The 20,296-nt window shown below is 36.8% G+C and overlaps 1 protein-coding gene across 2 annotated transcripts in view; it reads left to right on the top strand.

Annotated features, from left to right (window-relative positions):
* DEPDC1B (DEP domain containing 1B) overlaps positions 1-20,296 on the top strand; it is a 74,633-nt gene that overhangs the window by 24,073 nt on the left and 30,264 nt on the right. For both annotated transcript variants that reach the window (XM_004374562.2, XM_023729627.1), the window contains exons 2-5: positions 11,041-11,176; positions 14,447-14,574; positions 15,222-15,352; positions 17,732-17,779. In XM_004374562.2, coding sequence (XP_004374619.1) covers positions 11,041-11,176; positions 14,447-14,574; positions 15,222-15,352; positions 17,732-17,779 — 443 coding nt within the window. The remainder of the gene's footprint in view (positions 1-11,040; positions 11,177-14,446; positions 14,575-15,221; positions 15,353-17,731; positions 17,780-20,296) is intronic.

Below are 20,296 nucleotides of genomic sequence, written 5' to 3' on the forward strand. Positions count from 1 at the left end.
AGTTTAACTTCTTCATTAACAATTTGGATGCCCTTGATTTCTTTTTCTTGCCTTATTGCTCTAGCTAGGATTTGCAGCATGATGTTAAATAGGAGTGGTGATAAAGGACATCCTTGTCTTATTCTTGTTCTCAAGAGGAATGTTTTCAGCCTCTTTCCATTAAGAATGGTGTTGGCTGTTGCTTTGGTATAGATGCCCTTTATTATGTTGAGGAATTTCCCTTCTGTACCTATTTTATTGAGAGTTTTAATCAGGAATGGATGTTGGACTTTGTCAAATGCCTTTTCTGTGTCATTTGAGATGATCATGTGATTCTTTTATTTATCTAGTGGATTACATTGATTGATTTTCTAATGTAGAATCATTCATGCATACCTGGTATGAATCCTACTTGGTCATGGTGTATTATTTTTTTGATATGATGCTGCATTCTATTTGCTAGAAATTTGTTCAGAATTTTTGCATCTATTTTCATGAGAAATATTGGTCTGTAATTTTCTTTTTTTGTGGTGTGTTTGCCTGGTTTTGGTATCAGGGTGATTATGCTGGCTTCATAGAATGAATTTGGAAGTGTCGCTTCCTTTTCTATGTTCTGAAATAGCTTGAGTAGTACTGGTATAAGCTCTTCTCTGAATGTTTGATAGAATTCTCCAGTGAAGCCATCTGGACCAGGGCTTTTTTTTTGTTGTTGGGAGTTTTTATTATTATCTTTTCAATCTTTTTCCTGTTATGGGTCTGTTCAGATTTTCAACTTCAGTTTATGTTAGTTTGGGTAGGTAGTGTGTTTCTAGAAATTTGTCCATTTCCTGTAGGTTTTCAAATATGTTGGAGTGTAGTTTTTCATAGTACTCTGTTATGATCCTTTTTATTTCAGTTGCGTCTGTTATAATGTCCCCCATTTCATTTCTTATTTGCGTTATTTGAATCCTCTCCTGTGTTTCTTTTGTCAGTTTGTCCAGTGGTTTGTCAATTTTGTTGGTCCTTTCCAAGAATCAACTTTTGATCTCGTTGGTTCTTTCTATTTTTTTTCTATTCTGTATTTCATTTATTTCTGCTCTGATTTTTAGTATTTCCTTTCTTCTGGTGGTTGTGGGCTTTTGCTGTTCTCTTTCTATTTGTTCCAGTTGTGTAGCTAATGTTTTGATTTTGTCCCTTTCTTCTTTTTTGATGTGTGCATCTATTGCTGTAAATTGACCTGTAACCACTGCCTTTACTATGTCCCAAAGGTTTTGGTATGATGTGTTTTCATTGTCCTTTGATTCTAGGAATTTTTTGATTCCATCTTTGATTTCTTCTATTACCCAGTGGTTTTTAAGTAGGGTTTCATTCAGTTTCCATGTATATGATTTTTTTCCTTGTTCTTCATGTTATTAATTTCTACTTTGATGACGTTGCGATCGGAGAAGTTACTTTGTATTATCTCAATGTTTTGGATTTTTTTGAGGATTGCTTTGTGGCCTAAGATCTGGTCTATTCTAGAGAATGTTCCATGTGCATTGGAAAAGAATTTGTACATTGATGATGTTCAGTGGAGTGTTCTATATATATCTGTGGTTCAAGTTGGCTGACTGTGGCCTTTAGATCTTCTACATCTTTGTTAAATTTCTTTCTAGATGTTCTGTCCTTTACCTAGAGTGGTGTGTTGAAGTCTCGTATTATTATTGTAAAACTGTTGATTTCTCTTTCCAGTGCTGTTAGGGTTTGTTTTATGTATTTTGGAGCCCTGTCACTGGGTGCATAGTTGTTTATTATGGTTATGTCTTCATGATGGATCATCCCTTTCATCATTATATAGTGCCTTTCTTTGTCTTTTATGGTGGATTTTGTTTTAAAGTCTATTTTATTTGAGATTAGTATTGCCACTCCTGCTCTTTTTTTGGTAACTTTTTGCTTGGTATATTTTTTTCCATCCTTTGATTTTTAATAAGTTTATGTCTTTGTTTCTAAGATATGTATGTCTCTTGTAGACAGTGTATTGATGGGTCCTTTTTATTTTTTTTTTTAAATCCATTCTGTCACTGTCTTTTTTCTCTTTATGGGTGCAGTTAGGCCATTTACGTTCAGTGTTTAATTATTGATAGGTGTGAGTTTATTGTTGTCATTTTGTAGTACTTTTTTGTGGTTCTGACGTTTTCTTCTTCCTCTTACTCCCCTGTGCTGAATTCCTTTAGTTTGTGGATTTTTTTTTCATTTCTTTTGTTTTTGTAGATTTTGTGTTTACTGAGACTTTATGTTTTTCTTCTTTATTTTGATGAGTAGGTTTGTTAACTTTTTTGTGGTTCCCTTGAAGTTTACCCATATCTTCCTAAGCTTGAACTAGTCTTTTATTACTTGATATCACCTGGACTTCCTTTCCATTTGAAAGCTCTGTACCTACACCATTTATTTCCTCTTTTATTGTTCTGATGTTGTTGTCATTTACAGATTAACCTCTTTGGTTTCCTGTTGTAAATCTTTTAGTTTTATTTTATCTTTGAGAGTTCATTATGTAGGTTGGTATCTGGCTGATGTGGTCTTGCATCCTAGATTCAGGCTGTTATCTAATGTTGTTTGTTCTCTAACTGAAGGACTCCCTTTAATAACTCTTGTAAGTTTGGTTTCGTTTTTGTATATTCCCTTAATTTCTGCGTATCTGTTAATGTCCTAATTTTGCCATCCTATCTGAGCAAGAGTTTTGCAGGATATGTTATTCTTGGTTGGCAATTATTTTCTTTCAAGGTTTTATATACCTCATCCCATTGCCTTCCTGCTTGCATGATTTATGCTGAGTAATCAGAGCTTAGTCTTACTGTTTCCGCTCTGTATGTGACTTTCCGTTTTTCTTGAGCTGCTGTCAGGATTCTTTCTTTGTCTTTGATTTTAGAGGGTGTGATTATGATATGCCTTGGTGATTTTCTTTTGGGGTCTATCCTATATGGGGTTCGCTGAGCTTCTTGGATGGTCAGCTTTTCATCTTTCATGACATTCGGAAAGTTGTTTGTCAGCAATTCTTCAATGATCCTCTCTGTGTTTTCCGTTTTCTCTTCCTCTTCTGGAACTCCGATCACTTGCAAAGTTTGACTTTTGATTGTATCCCACATTGTTCTCAGGGTTTCTTCATTCTTTTTTCTAATTTTTCCTCAAACAAAGTGGCAGTATCAGGCTGTTTTGATTACAGTGGCTGTATAGTGTGTTTTCATATTGAAGAGTGTAAGGCCTACTGCTTTGTTCTTTTTCTTCAGTGTTGCTTTCGCTATTTGGGGTCCAGTTGCTTTACTAGTCTCAATTTCTTCTGTGTACAAATGTGCAGTTTGTACTGGATGATTTCTAAGAGACTTTATACTTCTAGAATTCCATGATCATAACGTTAGAACTGACAATTTTTGAAGCAAAACAAAGATAGTCCACTGGAGAGAGCTCTGCTCTTTTTTAATGTTCTCAAACGTTTTTGTTTGTTGTTCATGTTGTTGTTGTGTGCTGCCGAGTCAATTCTGACTCACAGCAAGCCTATATAACAGAGTAGAACTGCCCCATAGGGTTTCCTAGGCTATAATCTTTACAGAAGCAGAGCAGCTGGTGGGTTCTAGCAGCCAATGTTTTGGTTAGCAGCCAAGCACTTAATCATTGTGCAACCAGGACTCCTCATATCTTTCATAAAAGAGTGTAAAAGCTGTATCTGAACAATTGAAATAAGAATAATAAAATGAATTATCTGTTGACCCACAATTTTCATCTTCCTCTCCTGAGAGGTCATCAAAGTTCTAACTTCTGTGTTAATCATCCCCTTGCTTCTCTTTATTGTTTTATCACTTATGCTTGTATCCCTAAAGAATATATTGTTTTTGTGTTTGAAGTGTTTTTCTGTTTTTGAACTTTATATAGAAGATATTAGAGTGTGTATTCTTCTCTGACTTGTTCTTTTGTTATTCATGATTTTTAGGATTCATTCCTGTTGATGTATGTAGTTATAGTTCATTCAGTGCCCACAGCTATGTCATTTATTTGATTGTATTAATAGACCACATTCTATCTGTTCTCTTGTTAGTAGATATTTGGATTGCTTCCAATTTCTTGCTATTATAAACAATGCTGCTATGAACATTTATGTGCATGTTTCCTTTTTCACATGTGCAAGAGTTTTTTTTAGAGTACTCAGAGTTACCTAGGAGCAGAAGTAGTTTAGAGGATATGTGCATGTTCAACTTTACTAGGTGCTGCTAAACTGTTTTTCACAGTGGATATGCTAATTTTTATCCCAGTAGTAGAAAATATTTGATATTGACTGGTTTGATAATTGATGGTTTTTGCTAGTGTGGTATATGTGAAATGCTGTTTCCCTGTGATGTTATTTTACATTTCCTGACTACTGATGGGATTGAGTATCTTTTTGTATGTTTATTCATCATTCCTGAGTCCATTTCTGGAAGTGCCTTGTTCATATCCTTCACCTTTTCCTATAGGAGATCTCTTAGGAGATTAAAAAAATATATATTCTGGATATTAACACAATTAACCCAATTATATGGATTACAAAAATCTCCCAAATTTTTCTTTATTTATAGTATTTCAGTGAGCAGAAAAGCCCTTAATTTTAATGTTTTTGACTATATCAGTATTTTTCTTTATGGTATATGATTTTGACATCTTGCTTGAAAAGAGTTCCTTTATTACCCAAGGTCAGAGAGATCTTACATTATGCTTTAAGTTTTATGTTTTTTGCCCATGATTTTTATATAGGGTCTGTATTGAGGGTTGCTCTGATTATCTATTGCTGAGAAATAATGTCTCACAATTTAGTGACTTAACACAGCCATTTTATTCTGTTCATGGTTTTTGTGTCAAGAATTTAGGAAGGGCTCAGATGAGTAATTTGCCTCTCACTCAGAAAGCATCAGTTGGGCTAAAAAATTCACTTCCGAGATGGCTTCTTTACTCACAAATGTGCCTTTGTGCTTCTTGGTCCTTTGTACATGGAGTTTCATCGTCTAGGTCATCTCCAAGTGGGCTGTGTTTCACACAGCAACATGGTCTTAGGGTAGTCACCATACTTACATGGTGGCTGGATTCCAAGAGGTTGCATCCCAAGAATGAGCATCCCAAGTGCAAGCATTCCAGCAGGTAAGAAGAGAGCTGCCAGGCAGTTGAAATCTATGCCAAGAATTGTCATAGCATTACTTCTGCTGTATTCTATTTGTTAGATTTAAGGGTTTAGAGAAATAATCTCCTCCCTTAGATGAGGGAGTGTCAAAGTTGCATCATGGAAGAGCATATGTGATGAGAGACATTGTTGTGGATATCTTTGGAAAGTACAATCTGTTGTAGTTTACCACTGGCCATAATAATATTCCTTTCATTTGTAAACTACATTTACCTCTGCCATCAAGTCTGCCAAAGTTTCATCCCATTACAACATCACATATAGCAATCACTGGTTCATAGTATTACTAAAATGTAGTTGGACGTATGTCTGCCATTTTTTGATTAACGCACAATTCTGTGTGGTTTCTGACCCCACTCTGAACTCTTGGCTCTGCATTTTGAATCATCCTTCCTTTTCATAAGAAACGACTCATGTTTGCGGAGGAGTAGCTTTCTTAGAGACTTCTTGCTTGTAGAAGTTTGGGAGCCCTGGCTGCTTTTTTGATTTTGAACTGTATCTCTTCTTTAGTCCAAGTGGATGGTGATTCTGTTAGTACTATCGTCTTATAAAATGTTGAGACTAAAAAAAAAATTTTTTTGAATGAATCTTATTGTGGTTTACACCATTAGACAAATACCACACAAATATCTCTTTTGTGTCCTAGGCTGCTTATAAATCTGCTATGGCACCACACACTTAAGATTTTTAGAAGCCCTATTAGTTTAACTGTGACTATGAGGTACTGTCTTCAGTCTTTCTGAGGTTATAGCAAAAGAAACACCCTAGATTTGATCTTTGCCTTGAGGCCATTTTTACTTTGAGAACCTTTTTATGGGAGCAATTGGGAGTGAGAAATAGTTTTATTTTTGAGTCATCAAGTGCTGGCACCTTTATGTACTGGCTCCACCTCTAAATTCTGCTCAGAAGTTACTTCTTTAGTTCATCTCTCTCAATCCATACCCTATCATCACATTTGGCACTTTCGATATTCTGCCTATAAAATCCTTAGCCAAATCCACCTGTTTGTCTAGTACCTTTTTTTTCCCCATGTTACCGTAGGTGATACTTTACTGAACTTTATGCTACTACATGTTGTTGTTAGGTGCTGTCAAGTTGGTTCCAACTCATAGTGACCCTGTGTATGACAGAACGAAATACTACCTGGTCCTATGCCATCCTCACAATTGTTGCTATGTTTGAGCCCACTCTTGCAGCCACTGTGTCAATCCATCTCGTCGAGGGTCTTCCTCTTTTTCTCTGACCCTCTACATTATCAAGCATGATGTCCTTCTCCAGGGACTGGTCCCTCCTGATAACGTGTCCAAAGTACGTGAGACGAAGTCTCACCATCCTCGCTTCTAAAGAGCATTCTAACTGTACTTCTTCCAAGACAAATTTGTTCATTTTTCTGGCAGTCCATGGTATATTCAATATTCTTCGCCAAAACCATAATTCATAGACATCAATTTGTCTTCGATCTTCCTTATTCATTGTCCAGCTTTCAGGGGCATATGAGACAATTGAAATTACCATGGCTTGGGTCAGGCGCACCTTAGTCCTCAAAGTGACATCTTTGCTTTTTAACACTTTAAAGAGGTCCTTTGCAGCAGATTTGCCCAATGTAATAAGTTGTTTGATTTCCTGACTGCTGCTTCCATGGGTGTTGATTGTAGATCCAAGTAAAATGAAATCCTTGACAACTTCAATATGCTACTGTCTAACATGAGTCTCTTCTCCAGCTTCTGATAACAGCCTCCTCACTGTTCTTCTGGCCCCCTTGCAAGTCTCCCTCAGACCCTTCAGGCCTCTAGTCACTGCTTGGTCTTGATGCAAATGCACCAATTTTTGTTCTGGTTATACATTGCTGTGTAATAAAACTATACCCAAAGTTAAGGTCTAAAACAACCATTGTATATTTTGCGGATCAAGAATCAGGAAGGGCTTAGCTGGGCATCATCTCTGCCTGTTGGGGCTGGAGTACCCACTCCAGGATGACGTCTTCATTTACAAGTCTGGAGCTTTGATGCTCCTTTGATGTCTTCTCTTTCCACGTAGTTATCTTCTAGGGCCTCTTCCTGTTTCTTAGGCTTCTGACAGCATGGTGATCTCAGAGTAGCTGTATTTCTTATGTGATGGCTGGTTTCTAGGAAGGAGTTTTCCCAAGAATGAGTGATTTAACAGCAAGAGTTCCCAGAGGCAGGAAGAGGAAATTGCCATGCCAGTTAAGGGCTACACCTAGAAATGGCACACTCTTAGTTCTGCCATATTATGTTTATCAAAGCAATTAGAGGGCTTGTCCAGATCCAAAAGGATAGAGACATCTACTCCATCTCTTGATAGGGTAGTGGCAAGATTGCATTGCTGAAGAGCACATGGGATGGGAGGTAATGTTTAGACATCTTTGGACATGCAGTCTGCCACAGGGATGCAATTTCATTTTCCCAAATGGATTTCCAATTGGGCCAGTACTACTTATTGAACAATCCTTACTTTCCCATTGCTCTGTAATCCCTGCTCTGTCATAAATTCGGTTTCTAAATATGTGTTTGTTTTTGTTTTGGATTCTCTTTGTTTAGGGCAATGTTTCTGAACTGGGGGAGATTTTGCAAGGGACATTTGGCAAAGCCTGGAGACATTTTTGGTTGGAGTAGAGAGTGCTACTAGCATCTAATGGGTAAAGGCCTGGGGATACTGCTAAACATCCTACAATGTGCATGACATCCCTTCATAACAGAATTATTCAGCCCAAAATGTTAATCGTGCTGAGATCACCAAACCCTGGTCTATGCTACCAGTACCATATTATCTTAATTAGTCTTGATATGTGGCAGGGCAAGTTCCCTCCTGTTGTTTTTCTTCTTAAAGAGTGTCTTGATTACTTTTGGCCCTTGTATTTCCATATAAATTTTAGAATCAGTTTATCATGTTTCATGAAAGACTCTATTTTGATTGGAATTTCATCAAAAACTATCTTTAGGAGGAAATTGACATTTTATGATATTGAATCTTCTTATTCACTTACATGATATATACGTGTATCAACTTAGTTCTTTAATACCTTTCTATAAAATTTTGTTTTTTTCTTATTATCGGTCTTATAAATCTTTTGTGTAAGATAGTTTGCTCTATTGGCCAGTTAGTCATTAAGTTTTTAATACGTTGTTTTCCTCTTCTAAGCCTTAATTACCTTAATTGAAAAAACATGGCCTTTTATCTCTAACTCTCTTTCCAGCCCAGAATTACATGAGTATAGTGTTTGAACTAAACTGTTAACTTTCAATGCAGAAAGTAAAAGTAGCCCACTAGAGGGAGCTCCTCTATAGTTTATCTCAGACAAGGTTGCCAGACTCAAAGGCTGCTGTGAAAATAGATCCCATACCTGCTATTGATGGCTATAGATGTTATTCACCGCAAAGAGTTCATCTTCTCAGCATGGAGAAAAAGTGACTCCTTGGCATCTCTTCAATCACAATTCTCCACATAAGAAATTTTACTTTGGTATTTGGAAGATACTACTTGTTTTTGTGTGTGGAAACACAAGAAACACATTTTTGTAGCCAGGAGGAAATTTACAGATCATCCAATTTAATTCCTTCATTTGACAAGTGAATAATCTATGACTTAGAAAGACTGTTACTTTCCAAAGGACACATAGACAATTTGTGAGAGAGCAAGACTGGAATCCAAGTCCAAACGTTTTTATATTACAGTGAAGGAATGGGGTCAGGGAGTGAGCAGTGGGTGTTGGTGGTGGTGGTGGGGGGGTTAGGAGTTGTATTTAATTTTGAATGGGCTAGGGGGTGGTCTTCAAATTCCCTGGAATTACATGTACTATTGTGTATGTATGTGTGTGTTTTTCTATCTGTGCATACATTACTTTATTTGGACTTTTGTTCCTGTGATTGTTGGCTTCCAGGAAATAGGACTGGACTTCTGTAGGCCAGCCTTTGTTTACAAAATGAGATACCTTTGACTTGCTTTAAAGATCCATTTAATTTATATTTTGGAATCTACTGGGAACACCTGCCTTCATAACTTAGTTACCAAAACTTAAAGCTATCTTTCAGTTTATTTATCTTTAACTTGATTTAATGATTTCTAGATCTTATTTTTTTTCTTACTAATCCCAAACTGACTTTTCTAATAAAATGCAGTTATTGAATGTTCTTCTCAGAGATAGCTCAACTTCTCTGTTTACCATCTCTATTTGTCATCCCATTCCAAATCTATTGGGACTGTTTTTTAAATACTTTTACTATTTGTGATTCTTCTGATTCATCTTGCTGTAAACTTTCTTTGTAAACTATAGATATTTTAAAATTCTTTATTTTTGCATTTGTCATAAGAATAAGATTTTTAGTTATTCGGCTATTTAGTTGTTTAGTTACTTACTTTTTTTTCTGTTGGATATCAGGGACAAAATTTTAAGCCTTTTGATTGAGAAATGTTTTAATTATCCTGGAATCCAGATTTCTGGAGTCCATGGAGTTGGGGTGACCCACCCAGGCCATTTGTCCTTAGGTGTTCTTTTAAATCTTGAGCCTTTGAGGAACTGTGTTTCCTAGAGCCACCTTCAAGTAAAACAATAGCCTAGAAAGCGGCTTAGTGGAGACAGTTTTGCCTCAGGCATTGGGCCCTTTTGGAGAATTATCTATGTGCAGCCAATTTAGAGAAACAGAACGTCAGGGTCTGACTGGAAGCTGTGTTTTAGGATATAGGGTGTGTCCTTCATAACTCTGTTTTTACAGCTGACTGACCCTGAGACCCTGCCTGTGCTCTGACTCTATCTCCTGAGAAACCAACATGAAAGGAATTTACAGTGATCTTCAAGAGACTACCCTGACTGGACCCCGCCTATATAACCTGTTTTCATATCACCTCTTTGAGCGCCTTCCTGATACTTTTGGTTTAACACTGCCGGATTTGAATCATATCTATTCACAATAAATATATTCTATTGCACTAATTTCTGGTGTTTCTCTGCGCATTTAGGTTTTTAACATGACTTAAAAGAACAACAGACCAAAATAAAAAGTCAACAATCTATTGACTCCCAGGTCGCCATTATGCCCTGGAGTTCTTGCATAGTTTTTAAAAATCTGATCATATTCTTTCCTAACAAGCTAATAGAAAAAGATTTTCTGAAAAAATATATGCATATTTAATTACCTTTCTGTTGTTCTTTATCAGGTATGGTATGGGCAAGGCCACTTTAAAGAGAGCTAGAATTTAGGTTACTATGTACCAATTCAAGGAGTGATGCTGTAGATACCTAGGAGGGATAGGAACAGGGAGGGAGTGTAGAAAAACAGAATAAAAACACTGAGTAACTTTCTAGCTGGATTTCTAGACTGAAGCTTCAATCTCAGTGTGAAGTGTTAGATATTCAGGAGAAGTAAGATCAGTCTTTGTTAGAAATAGTTATAAAAGTGAATGTTAGACCAAATGATTTTTGTGCTAATACATTCTTTCTCAGCAAGTATTACTGAAGATTTCTCTATTAATAATTTCAATTTACATACTTATCATCTATAAATTTTGACTTGAGTTATAAGGCTACAAGGACTTTGAGCTGGGTGAAAGAAATGGCCTACCCTAGCATTCCATTAAGAACAACTTTAATCATGAAAAGTAAATGATAAGAAAACAAGTTTTATTTATTTTTAAAATGCGTCACGTTTGATTCCTGTTTTCCTCCATAAATGTTATTTAATGTGCATGATGAATGAATATTTTAAAAAACTATCTTCTTGTTGGGTATGATCAGCTATGTGTAATGCTTTGATTAAGTATGATTTCATTTATTATCTGAGGTTTGGAATTATTATATAAATTCTCAAGGGTATAAGAAGCAGGACTATTGTTAAAATATCTTTGTCTCCCACTGACTGTAATAACAGAGATTTCTTCTTGATTTTTAGATTTCCTCCTTCCTCACCTCTGAAACCATATCCAAAGAAGCCCTCATACCAAAAGGATGTTATTAAGTTTCCAGAATGGAATGATCCCCCACCAGGCACTTCACAAGAAAACATCCCAGTACGGCCAGTTGTTATGGTAAGTGCTGTTAACAAAAGACCTAGAGACTGGCAGCTGGGAGAAATAGTCGGTGAATCACCAGCCTTGGTCCAATTTTCCCTCTGTATTAGTTTCCTAAGGTTACCATAACAAATTACCACAAACTAGGTGGCTTAAAACAACAGAAATTTATTCTGTCACAGTCTAGGAGAATCTCTCCTAGCTTCTGATGCTGGCCTGCAATCCTGGGTTGTGCTCGTGGCAGCATAATTCTAATCTTTGCCTACATCTTCACATGGCCATTCTCCTTCTGTGTCTGTTTTCCTTCTCCGTCATCTCTCTTCTTCTTATAAGGACACCAGTCATTGGATTAGCACCATCTGTTATGGATTGAATTGTGTCCCCCCAAAATATGTGTTGTAAATCCTAACCCCTATACCTATAGATGTATTCTCATTTGGGAATAGGGTTTTCTTTGTTATGTTAGTGATGACATATCAGTGTAAGGTATGTCTTAAGCTAATCACTTCTGAGTTACAAAAAGAGCAGATTAGGCATAGAAGCAAGGAAGCATAGATGGGGGAAGATTAGATGCCATGCCACATGAAGATCCCCAAGGAACCCTGGAACAGAAGTGAAAAGAGATAAGATCTTCCCCAGAGCTGACAGAGAGAGAAAACCTTGCCTGGAGCCAGTATCATGAATTTGGACTTCTAGCTTCTAAACTGTGAGAAAATAAATTTCTGTTTGTTAAAGCCACCCGCTTGTGGTATTTCTGTTATAGCAGCACTAAGAAACTAAGACACCATCCTAATCCAGTATGACCTCATCTTAACTTGATTACAGAGACCTTACTTCCAAACAAAGTTGCATTCACAGGTACCAGGGATTAGGACTTTAACATATAGTTTTTGGGGATGCAGTTCAGCCCACAACACCATCAGTCCCTTAAGTAGTAACAATGGCCTGAGAATACTTTAAAACAGTATTATACAACTGAAAGACAGTAACAAGGAAAAAGAAGAAAATAATGTACCCATAATATCATCCAGAGAGAATTACTATTATTAGCATTTTTGTTATGTGTCTTTTTTTCCATGTATGTTTTAACATAAAAATGAAATTATGATAAACTGTTTTGTAGCCTACGTTTTTTACTTAGAACAGTGTGTTACAGCCATTTTTTACATTATTAAAATTTGACATCATTTTTAATATTTCAGTGTCTCATAGGAAAATAATGTATTTATCTAGCTCCTTATTGTTAGATATGTACGGTGTTTCCAAATTTTCAGTATTATAAACCATGGTAGTGAGCAACGTCTTTACAGATAAATGTTTGAATGTATCCGTGAGTATTTCTCTAGGATAAGTTTTAGAAGTGAGTTTTCTAGGCAAATGCAACAATTTGTACATCTGCTTTCAAAAATGAAATTCTTAGCTCAAGAGACAGAAACGGCCACATAAACCAGAGACTTCGTCAGTCTGAGACGAGAACTAGATGGTACCCGGCTACCACCAATGACCGCCCTAACAGGGAATAAAACAGAGAGTCCCTGCTGGAGCAGGAGAAAGGTGGGGTGCAGAACTCAAATTCTGGTAAAAAGACCAGACTTAATGAGACTGGAGGAACCCCAGAAAGCATGGCGCCTGGATTCTCTGTCAGCCCAGAGCTAGAACAGTTTCTGAGGCCAACTCTTCAGACAGGGATTGGACTGAACTGTGGGACATAAAGTGATACTCGTGAGGAGTGTGACTCTTAGCTCAAGTAGATACAAGAGACTAAACGGGCAGCTTCTGTCCGGAGGTGAGATGAGAAGGTAGAGGGGGTTAGGAGCTGGTTGAATGGACCTAGGAAATCAGGGGTGGAAAGGAGGAGTATGCTGTCACAGTATAGGGAGAGCAATTAGGGTCACATAACAATGTATGTATAAATTTTTGTATAAGAGACTAACTTGAAGTGTAAACTTTCGCTTGAACTACAATAATAAACAATAACTAAATAACTAACTAAATAAATGAATAAAACCCTTAATTTAGATACTTAACAGAAATCCACATGGTCTTTGAATTTCATTTGACAGGTTAGTAATTCTCAAAACAAAACAAAAACCAATTTTCTTACTCTTTATTTCCAAATTTATAGTATTTTCTACAATACTACCTTTGCAAAAAACTATTATAGAAACTCTTTTGTAAATTATTTCTTACAAGTTTTTCCTTAAAAAATCAACGTTCTCCTCTGAGATGACCAAAGGGAAGTGCTATGAATCATGTCAAGCAGCTTACATGTGAGAAATGAGGTACTGGGACTGTTGAAGTGGTAAAGCTGTAGGACTTTGGGCACATTATTTATCCTCTCCAAGTTTTAGTTTTTCCCTCTGTAGAAAGGGGTTGATAATACTGCCGGCCTCGGGAGTTCATTCCTTCTCCTCTTCTCTTTGCCATCTCTAGGCTCTTTGTGGAACTCTTGTTTTTCCCACTTTTTGCAGGTGCCAAAGGTTAAGGGGCTGCTGTACAATATTGTATGTATTTGATCCTTGCTTATTAAAAATCAGAATCTTGAAAGTAACGCACTTTATTTTAAAATGTCACTCAATTTGGAAAGTGCTTGAATTTGAACAGGCATTCCTCCACTTAATTTTGAATTAATGAAATTTTTTTTCACTGGTACTTCATTGATTAGTTTAACTTCCACAGGAAAAAATACTCATTAATGTCATGCATATTGCCACAGTTCTTCTGTAGTTTATGAATATTCATTTATAATAAGACCTGATATTTAAAAGTCTTACTTTACTCCTCTGAGGCAGGCAATGATGGTTCAGTGGTAGAATTCATGCCTTCCATGTGGGAGACCTGGGTTCAGTTTCTGGCCAGTGCACCTCATGCACAACCACCACCCATCTGTCACTGGAGGCTTGTGTGTTGCTATGATGCTGAACAGGTTTCAGTGGAGCTTCCAGACTAAGAGATGGACTGGAAGGAAAAAAATCTACTTCCTAGCCAGGCAATCTACTTCCAAAAAATCAGTCTGTCCAAACCCTATGTATCACAATCTTTTGATGTGCAACCTATCATGGGATGGCACAGGACTGGGCAGCGTTTTGTTCCATTGTGAATGGGTTGCCTTGAGTTGAGGGCCGACTACACAGCAAGTAACATCACCTCCTTTGAGATCCGTGCAAAGCTAGTTTATATTCCTAGTTATTATTTTAAATCTAATAAGAAATAGCCAAATGAAAGAAATTTCTAATAAAATTATACCATTTTATACTGAAATATTTATAATCTGTCTCTCTCAATTAGAATTCTGAGATGTGGTACAAGCGTCACAGTATTGCTATTGGAGAGGTGCCGGCTTGCCGTCTTGTCCACCGCAGACAGCTGACGGAGGCCAATGTAGAAGAGATATGGAAGTCTATGACATTATCATAGTATGTGCATTTGTTTCTGCTTTTAATACTGATATCGATAAGAACTTTTAGTGCATTTTTCCCCTCTTTTGCTTGTCTACTACTCTCTGCATAGTTAATTTCTGAAATTATGTATACAAATCTCAACTTTTGATTGTATTATTTGCAGCTGTGCTGCTTAGCAAAACCAATTTTACTGAATTCTTGGAATTGTCTATTGTCATTTATATAATAGTTAAGAATAAGAGCTTAAAAGTTTTTAAGAAATCTTAAGCTAAATGAAACTGATATGGAAAATCTGGTTTCCTATAAATTTGATGTACTATAGGTAATGGTGTCACAGCAAGATTTTTCTCATGAAAAGTATAATAGCAGTTTCTCGTCATTGGATAAGCCAGTTTTTCTTATTTATAATATTTTCACCTATAACACTATTTCCTTGGCATTCAGGTTGTTATGTCATTAAAATTAGCAAAGCAGTATGTTAATGGTGAAGGATATCTTTTAAGTTTCCTTTTGTCATACTCAATTTTTAACCTTTTTGCCTCACAAAGGCATTGGGTAATACATGAAAATAACGGATTCTAAAGATTGATCTTTTGCCCCACTAGATTTTTTGAAAAGTAATGATTTTTAAAAAGTAACTAATTTGTTATTTATTTATGTAGTTTACAGAAAATCCTTGGTCTACATTCATTAGAAGAAGTTTTAGACAGCAAACTTGTCAACTCCAAGTTCATCATCCATAATGTATATAGTGTTAGCAAGCAGGGAGTTGTTATCCTTGATGACAAGTCAAGTAAGTACATAAAACCATTTTCTTCTAGGTTGACACAATATGTTGGCTGCATGGGTCCATCAGATTTTATTCAACTCTTGCCTAAACTCTGGTTTTTATTTTCTTAAAATAAAAATTACTCCTTTGTTGCATATATCTTTCTCTCATTTAATTCTTTTTAACTAATTGTTTGGGTTAAGAAAATGTCATAGAAAGATGAGCGTCCAGGCCCCTGAGCAAAATTCATCTAGAGGCTAGTTCAGCATTAGTCACATTGGGCATTAAACCAAAAACCATACCAGTTGCTGTTGAGTCGATTCCGACTCACGGTGACCTCGTGTGTGTCAGAGTAGCACAGTCCTCCTTAGGGTTTCCAATGGCTGGATCTTTTGAAAGTAGATCACCAGGCCTTTCTTCCGAGGCACCTCTGTGTAGATTTAAACCACGAACCTTACGTTCAGTAGCTGAGCGTTTAACCATTTGCGCCATCCACGGACTCCTCACTGAGCATTAGGTGGCTCCCGCTGGAAGATCCTTGAAAAGTGAGTAAGCTTGAGAACTAACTGGGAGTTTGATTAGTTTTCAGGTGGGTCCTGAGTCTGATTGAACTTTGTTCTCATTCACCTTTTCATTATGGTATCCCTGTGTCAGATTTTCTGGGATTGTCTTGATTTTATGTCATTTTTTTTCTCTTAGATAATTTAAAATTATTTTTTCCTTTTAATAAATGTAGCTCTTTCAATGCTGAAGATACTTTAATTTTTTATACCTTTTCATCCAAGCTGGTTTACAATTCAGGAAAAAGGAAACATTTTGGAAGCCACCTATCCTGGGTTTGGATTTAGAAAAATATGGTCACAGTACCTATGTTGTCATGGTTGTGTTGTGTGCTGTCAAGTCGATTCTGACCCATGGTGTCCCCATATGACAGAGCAGAACTGCCCCATAGGGTTTCCAAGGCCGTAATCTTTATGGGAGCAAATCACCAGGTCTTTTCTCCCATGGAGCTGCTAGTGGGTTTGAATCACTGTCCTTTCAGTTAGCAGTTGAGCTCTCGACCGTTGTGCCACTAAGGCTCCTTATGGTACCCATAGTGGGCTAGAATCCCAGGCTGATTTTAAAGTTTCCAGCTTTCTTCCTATGGGTCAGGGGTAGACTGGAATTGGATGGGCTCTTGTATTGGTTCTTCCTTTAGTTCAACTCTTGATGCTGAGATTGTATGGAACTAGAATGACCTCTTGGATGTGGAAAGATGGTATTATGCATTTTGGGTTTTTGCAAATGTTATTAAATTTAGGGCTGGAGACTCCTGGGCAGCCGACAGAGTTGTACCAGAGGGAGCCTGGGCAGTTAGGAGAGGGAAAGGGGTTTTTCTAGGCTGTGTTTCCTGGCAGGGACAGAATATGTCTTTGAAACTGAAACACTACTCCTATATCAGGAATGACGGACAGTGGGAGACAGTAATGAATATGTTTGTGATTTCATGAGTTGTCACGTTAATATCAACATGTAGAATTAAGTTGCATAGAATGAGGCGGGTATAGACTTTGAAATATACCTGAAATCCTTCCACATTCTCTGAGAGTAGCAAACATTAGTACTTTGAGCTACCAGTTAGATGACCAGGCATCTTTCAATTTATTATATAAGTTCTTCAGAAAGAAGAGAGTACTTCACAAGCCTCAGATTCATTAGATCTAACACGATTCAACAAGCATCTTCACAATTTTACAGAAAGTGGAGAGGATGAAGAAGTGGAAGCGTGAACGCTGACCCAGTTCATCAAGTGTCTGTGCCAGGGCCAGGAGGGAAGAGACTCTCCACCAAATGGTTCCCTGGGATTTTTTTGTAGCAGTGTCCCTGTTATTATTTTAAGGCTCTCCTAATATTAACAGTACATTTCCACATGTCACTGGAGCTTTCTCAGCCTAAAACATTTTAAAAATGAAACATTTAAAATGATACTCATATTGGACATATAAAATTTGCCTTTTTTTGGGTGTTTGTTGAACTGGTTTAACAAATCTATTTGATAACTAATATTTTACTTTTTCAGTTTTTTTTTCTTCTATAATTCTCAGGATGATTGATTTGTCTGTTAGTTTGTATCTTTACAACAACACATCAAATGTCTTCTTTTCACTAAAGCCTTAAAAGGTGTATCTTATTCTTAAAGACATTTGTAGATGTGATTTTTACAAACACATGTTCTAACACTGATACTAAGGAGAGACTTTTAAATGTTCTAATACATAAATAGGGGACATACATTTGTGATTCGCATATATATTACATTTTTTACTTGGACAAGCAGTACGTTCTTATTGTACCAATACTGCATAGAATTCCTTGAGTTATATGCAATTGCATTACACTGTTTTTATTTTCCTTTTCCTGCAGAAGAACTTCCGCATTGGGTACTGTCAGCTATGAAGTGTTTGGCAAATTGTAAGTACTAATTACCTGTCAGTTTTGTAAAATTAACAGAAATTAGTGCCCTGAATTGGAAAATACTTCTGCTTAATGGTCTGAGCACTGATTTGAAACCTGTGAGATAGACAGTTAACTGTTTTGGTATGAACTGCTGTGCTTTTGGAGGCCTAGTAATATAGTGGTTAAGAGCTTAGCTGCTAACCAAAGTCTGCAGTTTGACTTCACTAGCCGCTCCTTGGAAACTAGGAGGCATTTCTGCTCTGTCCAGGGTTGCTATGAGTCAGAATCGACTCGAGGGCAACAGGTTGTTTGTTGTTTTTTGTTACTGTGCTTTTATTGCTAAATTTGTGACTTAGTGAGAGGACTGAGTTACAGAAAGTTTTTAAAGGAATTTAGTGCTTGCACTTTCCAGTGGACGTAATAACACTGCAGTTAAAATCCACACCACCGCTTCTGACTGCTTCATCAGAGGAAAGACATTAGTGATTTTGCATGTGATTTTGTAACAGATAGTTGCCTGTTAACAGTTTACAAGTTTTTATTCCTAACTACTTACATAAATTTCTAAGGATCCCCTGTACTTATATGATCAGTTTGCTCAGCAGCTCTTGTCTAGTATAGGCTTTTCATAGGGTAATATTTTAAGAGGGAGAGTGATGTTTTAGAAGACTGGTCTAACTGATAGGCAGGAGAAGAACCTGCATGCAGAGATACAAGAAATGCTCTTTCAGTAATTTGGTTGTGAGACGAGGGGTCCTGCACCAGCATGGTTCCTCTGAAGATTTTCAGGAGGGTTGGATATCATAGGCACTGCAAAGGAATGAGTTAACATAGTATCTCACTAACAGTACTTTTTTTCTGGAGAGTTTCAGAACGCTTAACCCAAAGGAAGGATTCTAATGGTTAATGGCTTAACCCAAAAAAGTGATTTTAATGACAAGGGTTCCAGTTATTCTGACAGATTGATAATGGTGGTATTTGGTCAACAGTACTTTTTGTTGTTGTTCTTGGGTGCTGTTGAGTTGATTTTGACTCATAGCGACCCCATGTGACAGTGTAGAACTGCCCATAGGGTTTTCTTGCCTATAATCTTTATGGAAGTAGATGGCCAGGGCCTTCTCCCCTAGAGCTGCTGAATGGGTTCAAACTGCCAAACTTCTGGTTAGTAGACAAACGCTTAACTGTGTGTGCCACCTAGGAGCCTCACAAATCACCCCAGAGAGGTAGTGTCTTCCCTTTTGGGTAGGACCAGCATGTAGATAGGTAGATGTATAGATTCTTGAATTAGTCCATTCTGAATTGTTGATTTGACTGGAGTTAGTTTTGTTTGTTTATACAGTGAAACTCGGTATAATGTGGGTAATCTTGGTAGTAATAGATTGAAAATGATTATGTGCTATCATTCTGAAAATAATTAGCAATAATAGTTTGTGTGAAGCAAAGTCCTCTGGGTTTAAGTATTAAAATATTTACTGATTTTTGGTTAATATTTTGGAAACTCTGAGATGCAGAATACTGTGATTTTAGTTTGGAGGAGTACTTTTTATTCTTCCTGTACAACCATTTGAAATAAATTAAATTTTAATTATATCTTTTCCCAGAGACAGAAATGACAAGAAAAAAAGACATAAATGGGAAGTTAAATTACCCATTTCTGAACTCCCGGCAAACCAAGGATTTGGAAGTTGATCAGCTGGGAATGAATAGAGGAAGCCAGTATAACAAATTTAGACTATAGTATGTTGTAAAGTGTAGATTAAGGTGTGTTTGTAATGTTGAATTTCTAGTGATTATCAAAACCTAGTAAAGAATATAATTTTCCCACAAGTAGGATGTATGCATAACCATAAACTTCTGCATAAAGGTTAGAATAACTGAACTTACATATTAATGGAGAGGAAGAATGTGAGCAGCGACTTCGTAATGATCATCTCATATGAGGCGGTGTAATATTACGTGGAAAATCTTGGAAACAGGGAACATGTATCAAGTACAACGCTTTGTGAATGGTTGACGTGCAATAAGATGTTTATTCATGCATCAAAGGAAAGAAAGGTGACCAAAGGGCATGGTTAGCCTTCTGAATAATTTAAAAACAAACAAACAAAAAAAAAAACAAAACCTATTGTTGTCGAGTAGATTCCGACTCATAGCAACCCCATAGGACAGAGTAGAACTGCCCCATAGAACTTCAAAGGAGCAGCTGGTGGATTCAAACTGCCGACCTTTTGGTTAGCAGCTGTAGCTATTAACCACTGTGCAGCCTTATAAAATCACTAATTTTTCCAAAAGTCTACTTAGCCCCCCACATTTACTTTGGATTCATCAATATCATAACATGCTCCTTGTCCTTCTAACTCTTAGTAAGTCCAGATTCATCATAGTTATCTACAAGGGAATATAAGGATAGATAAATTATGTATTTTGAAGTCCTTCTTTTCTGTAGATGTGTTGACTCCTTTCTCTTTAGGCCATCCTGCATTTATTGTGGGCCACCCCTCGTCTGTCAGTTTGTCGTACTGTGGGGGCTTG

Source organism: Trichechus manatus, unplaced genomic scaffold, assembly GCF_000243295.1.
Source record: "Trichechus manatus latirostris isolate Lorelei unplaced genomic scaffold, TriManLat1.0 scaffold00029, whole genome shotgun sequence".
In the NCBI taxonomy this organism is placed as follows: domain Eukaryota; kingdom Metazoa; phylum Chordata; class Mammalia; order Sirenia; family Trichechidae; genus Trichechus; species Trichechus manatus.